The 8484-nt window shown below is 47.3% G+C and overlaps 1 protein-coding gene across 1 annotated transcript in view; it reads left to right on the plus strand.

Moving 5' to 3' along the window:
• The first annotated feature begins 248 nt into the window (after positions 1–248).
• Positions 249–8484, plus strand: part of LOC130577972 (thymosin beta-12-like) — a 12274-nt gene continuing 4038 nt past the window's right edge. The window contains exons 1-2 of the mRNA XM_057373720.1: positions 249–317; positions 1200–1307. Of these exons, the coding sequence (XP_057229703.1) occupies positions 1208–1307 (100 nt within the window). The 5' untranslated portion in view covers positions 249–317; positions 1200–1207. The remainder of the gene's footprint in view (positions 318–1199; positions 1308–8484) is intronic.

Genomic DNA, 8484 nt, shown 5'->3' on the forward strand with positions numbered 1-8484 from the left:
CACTGGAAAGCGGTGGGAAGAGAAACTTCAATATGATTGTCATGGTAAATGAAGAGAACAGAAAAAAAGAAAAATCAAGACAGATTTTGGCAGTTTTCCATGTCAGTTTTCCCATTTCCCTCCCTCATGCACTTTCTACAGGAGCAATCTGTCCTTTCCCTAAACGCTGAGCAATCCCAGCACTAAACTAATCAATATTAATAGCGATGGGTTCGGGAGGGGGAGGAGGGGAGAGGAGAGGAGGGATTACCCTGACCTTTTTCAACTCACACTGCCTCAGACGGCCACCAAGCAGCTGAGGAGAGAGCAGCCAGACGGTAATGCCATGTGGTTTTAGTAGCTTTTCATTTTTTTTTGTAAAATTTTTTTCCTTGTGAATATTTACTCTGTTGTCTCAGTGCAGATAGCAATGAAATCTGATTTTCTGCAGGAAGGAAAAAATATAATTATATCAGCCATCTCCGGGCCAAACCTTGCCTTGATGGGAAACTCCACTGAAATAAGGGGAAAAACGCCCAGGCTGGATTTTAACTTGAATTTCTTATTAAAAAGAGGAATTGGATTAGGGAAGTTTTGACAGGTGAAATGCTGGTATGCTTTGTGGATTTCTCTTTATTATAATAGAGTATAATCAAAGCCATTGAGCTGTGACTGGGATATGGAGCAAGAGCAAACAAAGGGCTGGGGAACCGGTCCTCTATTGTTASGCTGAAGTGTCCACAGCAGCTCAGGGGATGGATGTGTTCAGTAYAGGGGGCTCAGGATGAAAGGCAAATCCTATTAATTAAAAGAAAATCATAATTGAAGCTCTTTGTTCCTACTGGATTTGGGGTTTATTGTAGATTTTCTGGTTAGCAGCATTTCGTAAAATACAGGTTTACGTCAGGGGGCACCGTGGATTAATTAATCATTTGTCTCTTTATTACTGATTCTTGCTGCCATGTACAAAAATATGGTTTTTAGAAATTTCATCTGAGAAATCTAGAGAAAATTCTATTTATGCCTTTCCTCTTTTGCTCTGCGAGAGCCAAGCCTCAGGGAAAGGTCCCAGATTGAGTGTTAGGTTTGTGGGGGGTTTTGAATAAACATTTTTATGGTATTTTCATTTTTTTTTTCTCGAGGAAAAAATTCTTTGCAGATGGCTGATATCACAGCACTAGCTAATGAAGCCATGGGTGTGTTTTCCCTTTCTTTGTCAGGACCCATCATGTCCGACAAACCAGATTTTGCAGAAATTGAAACATTTGACAAGACCAAGCTGAAGAAGACAGAAACCAGAGAGAAAAATCCACTACCCACTAAAGAAAGTAAGTGCTTATGAGGCTATTTCAAGTGTGAGTAGCAAGGACATAATCTGTGTTGCAGTTCATATGCAAAATGAATACTAATCATAGGATTACAGGCTCAAACTCATCCCTGACTTTAAGTGGGGATAATACTRAGASTCTATGCTGGGCTTCCAAGGATAYGAGTAATTATAACCAACGGTGCATTTTGTCTGAAAAACCCTTTCTGATGGGATTGCTCTTGCTTCTGCTAAAAGCAAGAGCAGTGTTCCCCACTGGGTGCTGGTAACAGGATCAGTCTCTTTGTAATTAYCTTGTTACCGGCCCCTCTGGAGGCACAGGGGAACCTTTGCCCATCCCTGGCAGGCCAGGCAGCATCCCCTGAGGGTGCCTGGGCTCTGGATTTARTGTTATCAGGCAGATGAGCTGCTGCCTCCCACTGGTACCTGCTGTCAGCCCTGGGCAGRAGACCTCCAGGCACCTTCTCTGGGAATAAGGCTGAAAGCAAAACCCATCATCATCCTCATCTAACAGGAAATCTCCCTCAGAAAAGCACCCCCGAGCTTTTCTCATGCAGGGTCTTACACAATGTGCACAGGCAGCCAGATAAGCCTGGGATTCATGTTCTGCTTCAGATATGAAAAGAGCATTTGGACCAGATTTTGTGAGCAGTTTCCTTCAGAAGAATATTGCTAATCCCTTTGGGTGTGCWTGCTGATAGCCATGGAGACGCGCAGTCCCTCAACATAAAAGACCTGGTTTTTTCCCCTGTTTTATCATCCTAATTAATGTACATTAATTTACAGTGCTGGAACTGTAAATACAAGAGGAGCTTTGCACATCATGAACTGCCCCCTTCTAACTATGCAGATGTGGGAATGAGTTRTCATTTCCAGGGTGGCCAAAAAAACCAAGCAAGGATTTAACCATTCCCTGGCTTTCAGAATGGCTGTAGAAATCTGTATCCTGCAGAACCTTTATCATAGAATCACAGAATGGTTTGGGTTAGWAAGGACTTTAAGGGTCATCAYGTTTCAACCCCATCCCATGGGCAGGKACACTTTCCACTATCCCAGGTTGCTCCAAGCCMTRTCTAACCTGGCCTTGGACACYTCCAGGGATGGGGCAGCCACRGCTTCTCTGGGAAACCTGTGCCAGRGCCTCAGCATCCTCACATGGAAGAATTTCTTTCTCAYWTCTAATCTAACCCTGCCCTCTGCCATTGTGAAGCCATGCCCCCTTGTCCTGTCACTCCAAACCCTTGACCAAAGTTCCCCTCCTGGTCTTTTGTAGCTCCTTTAGGCACTAAAAGGGGTTCTAAGATCTCCACAGAGAGCCTTCTCTTCTCCAGGCTGAACAGCCCCAAAACTCTCTCAGTCTGTCTCCATAGGAAGGCAAAGTTTATTGTTCATAAACAGTRATGTTTATTGATGGTGTTTTTGTTTCCTCTGTTTTCCTGCCAGCKATCGAACAGGAAAAGCAAAGTGAAAGTACAGCCTGACTACAAAATTGAAGATGTGACATGCTGCTTCTTCAGTGGGGTTTTGGCTTCTGAGTTGGGTTGTTGTTTTATTTTGTCCCTCCCATCCCACATTTGTTGTCCATTTATTTTAGGAAACGTTTGTTCATTTAATGTTCCCTGGARAGGTTTGTTTTGTGTTTGCTGAAGAAGATACTTGTATTTGTATTCTTAAAATTGTAATTCCAAGTTCTGTATCAACCCCATTACTTGCCAAAAAAAAAAAAAAAGCAATTTGCATAGAAATTGTTTTCCAAAACCTCACAATAAACAGGTTTCTTCTGATCAACTGTCTTTGAGCCTTGCAGAAATGGGGTTTACACTGCAGTTGTTACTAACATCCTTCCYACTCTTTTTGTATCTCTGCAGCAACTCAGGAGTTTGGTCAGGTTGGGAAGGGATGCCCCAGGCACCCACAGGTCTCCTGGCTGGCACACAGCCCCTCTCCATCATCTGTGTCCTGCAGAATCCCAGAGCCCCAGATGACACCAAGCCACAGGAACCCCCTGACTGCCTCCACAGCAGCCTTGGGGACTTCACTCCCATCCCCTGAATCACTCAAAAGGGTGTTTTATGGAAACCCTGAGGGACAAACTGTGTGTGCCAGGAGCTCCTGCCCTTTTAAACCCCCAGCCTGGCAGCAGGCATGAATAAGATGGGAAGTCACTGGCCTGCTTCAGTCCTGTCCAAAAGCAGGTTAGAGGTTCTAGAGATAAATACCTACTCACAAATTCCATGACAAATTTATGGTTGGGCTGAAGAAATGCTCAGATTAGAATCCCAGATGAAAAAAAAAAGGGCTGCAGCACCCTGTCCACAGCCTTTTAATGTCTCAGCCTTGGGACAACAGTGGCAAACGGCCTTTGGCCCATCCCATACCAAGAAATACAAGAAGAAGGGAAGGTGGAGGAAGGAAAGAAAATTTAGTACTGCACTGATTTTTGGGGATGAGAGGAAGACTTTAACAGGACAGGGGTGTAAGACAAACCTTCAAAGCAAGCAAGAACTCGCTAAAACTTCATTATTGGTGGTGCATCCTCACTGGTCTGGCAAAAACAGACTGGTACCAGTGCAGGGGACTGTCAATGACATGGGATCACATTATCTCTGGAATTTTCAATCATAGAAATATTAGAATAATTTTCAATCATATTAGAAAAACAAGGGCTTACTCTGGGCAGATAAGCTGCTGTCCCTGAAGCTCCAGTTTGATCTTACTTGTGCTGTGAAATGAGAGGAGCTCTGTGCTCTTCAGCAGGGTTAGTCTGGGCTTGTACCTGCACAAGGTGAGGCAGAAAGCAGCCTCCAGGCTCCAGAAAGCAGCAGGGAATGGTTGGGGTGGTGCTCTAAAAGCTCTTGTTTACTTAAGGACTGTTTGACCACTTGACATTGAATGTGAAWAGTCAGAACTGCAAATAAAAGTAGCAGTGGAGCCACAAATGTGTGACCTTTGGTGGCAACAGAAAGCAAACCAGAGGTGACCAGGAGAGCAAAGGAAACACAGGGCATGAGCACCAGTGATTTCAGTCAGAGCTTTGTTCATATCGGTGCTGAAAAGGGCTGAGCTGTGGTTTCAATCCACACTCATCAGTTCAACACTGCTGATGTTTTCTTTTCGTGACCAAGGCTTTTTTCTTTCACATTCTCATTTGAGGACCCCTTGGCACCTGACTCAAAGGGCTGTTTATTTTAAGGTCAGCTGGATTTATTAATACTCATTTTTATATAAAAGGTGAAGAATGTGAGAGGTTGAGCAACAAGGAAAACAGCACTATTTTCTTTGTCAGTCATGCYCTCCCCTCACCCCTCCACACTTTGGGGTCAAGAGGCCTCTGACATTATTTAAATATTTGCTTTGATGATGGCTCCTTCATTGAGGAAGCATTTAGAACAACACCACCTATGTTAATCTGTATAGCTCCTACTGTTCAGCCAGGTTCATTGAACAYATTACTTTCCCCTGGATGATTTTTAAACTCTGCATTGCACTCAGCAGTAAGGCCATAGATTAGATTTTTTTTCCTTGGTTTTTTTTCCCTCTTTCTCTGCCAGTTCAGAACATCGGCCAACTCACTCAGCAAATACATTGTAAATCACCAAAAACTTCTTTGGCGTCACTGAAACAGTGGCTGGTGTCCGTGCCCCCAAGTTCTTCCAAAAATCAAAGGTCTGGACAGTGTCCTCAGCCTGCACTTTTTGGGCAGAAGGGAAAGGAGGTCTGGCCAAAGCAAGAAAACAACAGAGGTATTCTCCTCTGGTGTTTGCAGAGATACAAAGGATTGGCAGCACAGCTCAGGTTTGCCCAAGCCCTTGGCTCAGGTCTGCTCTTGGTGCTGCTGCAGGGCTCAGTCTCCCCCCATGAAGCCTCCTCCCAGCTGAGCTGTTTGCATTTAAAGCCTGACACCATAAACCTTTGTGCTTTTATCCACACATCTCACCCCACCAAACAGGCTGAGAAGAACTTTAGTCACGTTCCCCACCCCTGGATCTGACTACAAAGGCTACAAACACCTGCACACCTGGAAAAACTCCTCAAGGTTAAAGGGCAGATCTTCCCACCTTTCCCCTCCCTGCCCGAGGTGGAGCATGGCTTTATGGCAGGGCTTGGAGACTGCCTCTTTCACAATTAGCAGTTATGAGAGGCTCAAGGTAAAAAACACCTAGCTGCAGTACTCTGATTTGAGAAACATCCCTCTCTGCTGCTGTGTGAGACCATTTCAACCCACRAAATGGATCAGGAGATTAAAGTTTGCCAAAAGCAGGGACAGGTTTGGCTCCCTGCTATCTTAACCAAGGAGCATTACAGCTCTTATCTGTGGGGCAAGCTGGGGACACCAACCAGGAAACTGCTCATTACTGCAGGTTCAGACAATGAATTTTCATCCTTCCAGGCATTACATAAGGAAATATTCGTTGCTGCTATTGAGAGGGAGCTGTGAGCAGAGCCAACCCAACCTAAACCAAAGCAAACACTTACCCACACCTGGMAACACCTTCTGGGCATTAACCTGACCTTCACTCCCTGGAAGAGCATCCTCCAGCCCCAAGGCTCACCAAGAGCCACCCATTCCAGGAGCTGAGGCCCTTTCCCAGCCTCCATGATGATGGGCAGGTGAGCTGGAGAAAAGCTCATCAGTAAACAGAACCAGCTCCAGGGGGGAAAATTAAATATTTCTGCCAATTAGCAGCAGCCCCTTGCTGTTATGTAAAGGTACACAAACAAGGTGTTACCTTGCAACTCCTCCGAAGGAAAAACGCCTTCTGTGCTAATGCAGTTACAGCCCAAAAAAATCATTATATGCAGATAAATATTATATGCAGATAAACACCCACTTTCTTGGCATTGCCATGAAGCCAGTTCTGCCCCCTGGATCCCAGGGACAGGGCCAGCCCTCTCGGGATCTTGGCCAGGTCCACCTGCCCCTGTGAGTCACCTCTAATTGCTGTGCACAGTCACAGCAAGCCCTGGCTGGGCAGAGGAGATCTGCATTCCTGTCGTTGTTATACCAAAGTTAGTTGATTTAATAAATCTCATTAGGCAGGCATTTGATAGCAGYGAAAGCCAGGGAGGACAAGCCCTGAGCCCAGCTCTCCTCAGAAAGGGCCATGTGAGTGTTCCACAGCTGGAGCCCAGCTAAAAGCCCCTGGAGGTSCCCCCAACCCCAGCTCAGATAGCACAGCCGAGTCTCAAAGCACATGTGGGGGTTTTATCAGATATATTTGGGGTTCTCTCTCATTGGGGTCATTAGCCCCGTGGTAGCTGTGACACATCTCAGCTCTACAGAGGTGAGAGCAATGGTCTCTGGCCAGTGGCTGGGCCACAATGGCAAAACTGGGAAGCCCACGCAAGGCCAAGGCTGGAGAATTGTTTGCAAAACACCTTTGTGTGTTTGCTCTGCCATAAGTGCTGGTCCTGGTGCAGCAGAGACCTCTCCTGCTCAGAGAGGATCAGGGAAAGRACCAGGGAGAGGTGTGAGGGAAGGAGGGCTCTGCAAAAGCTCTGTGGGATCAGAGGGCTGAGCTGCAGGGCGTGGGAAGGAGGAGGTCAGGGGCTGGGAGTGCAGCCAGGGAGGTGCCCACGGCAGCAGAAACTCAAGGCACAAGAAACCAGGGTGGTTCCCATGCCTCTGCCCGGCTCRCCCCTTGTTCTTCCAAAAACACAGGGCGAAAACAATAGTCCTTTAAAAAGCACAAACCTCCTGGTGCCAAGCTGGGGGAGCCTCCCACGCCGTGCACGGGCAAACAAAGCCCCTGTGTCCTCCTGGAGCCCTGGCAMGGGCAGCCAGCCCTGGCCACTCCACCTGCTCCCAGCCAGCATCCCTCGGGCTGTCCCGAGGTGTGTCCCGGAGCCAAACCCGCTCCGGCTGCAGGGAGAGGCATCCCGGGGCCGAGCCAGGCTGTGTGGGAGCAGGTGCTGCCTGTGCGGGGGTGTTTCTCCAGCTCCAGCCCAACCCCGCTCAAGCTGCCAGCAGGGAAAGCTCTGCTTCCATCTCCTGCTCGGCGAGAGGCGGCTCCGGGCGCTCGCTCCTTGGCAGGAGAGCCGGCTTGGGAAGGAACAGTTGCTGCTGATGGTTCGTGCACATCTTGAAAGCTGTGCTGACAACAGCTCTTGACAACTCCTACCACCAACTGCAAATCTCCCAAGGATTCGTGYTGGCTTCAAGGCCCGGGTCCAGAATTCGTTCAATCTGTAGGGAATCGGGAAGAAAGGGAAAGGAGGGGGGAGCAAAAGGGRATTTCTAGCTGCTCTGGTCAAAGGGACATGTGAAAATGTGGTCTTTAAAGGATCCAGCAGTAGGCACTGAGCAAAAAGAATGAGAACTTTCAAAATTTAAAAAAAAAAATCAGGAATTTTAAGCTGGTCTCATGAATTCAGAAGCCAACTCAGTATYAAAATTTTTGATTTGGCAAAGTTGCAACAACCAGGGAGGAAAAAAATTGAGTGTGACTCCAAGTGGGTGTTTTCAAACAGCATCTTGTTTGGGGAAAATAATCCCTCTTGGTCTGCTTTGTTTTCTCGTGATGCTGGAAATAATTTTTCTCCTCAGAGAGAAGAATTGGGGTTTTATTTTTCTSTCTAATCATGGAGCTACCTCAGGTCATTCCTGACCACAGCTGGCCCTCCATCCCTGCTAGCACTGGGAGGAATCACCACCACAAAGTGTTAAAGAGACACGTGTGCAGGTCCAAAATCACACATTCCATTTAGCAATGAAGAAATCAGGCATGAGGTGCCTTGGCTGAAGGCRTGTGCTTTTGGGGCTGAGCCCAGGGATGGGGATGGGGGCAGCAGGGGTGCCCTGGGGCAGCAGCATYGCTCCCACTCCCAGGACTCTTTTCTCCAGGGAACAGGAGTAGCAAAACTTACTCCAAAAACTGATATTGTAACAGCTCCAGCTGTCCACTGCTGCCCCTGACACACAGTTTCATTTCTGTCCTGTCCAGGCTCTTATTTCACTGGGATCTGGGAACCCMAACCCACAGCACTGCTTTTGGCCATGTACATCATTCCAACACGGATCTCACCTGGTACCAGCACCGCAGCAAGGCCATTTGCAGGGAATGGGAGTTAAATAACTTGTGCCAGCTGTGGCTCCCTCATGCTGGCAGACATCCCCAGTGACACCAATGACTTTGGTGGCATCAGTGAGACAGGGACAGCTCCAATGCCGTGATCCT

Source organism: Malurus melanocephalus, unplaced genomic scaffold (genome assembly GCF_030028575.1).
Source record: "Malurus melanocephalus ecotype Western Australia unplaced genomic scaffold, MMel_1.1 scaffold_205, whole genome shotgun sequence".
NCBI lineage: Eukaryota > Metazoa > Chordata > Aves > Passeriformes > Maluridae > Malurus > Malurus melanocephalus.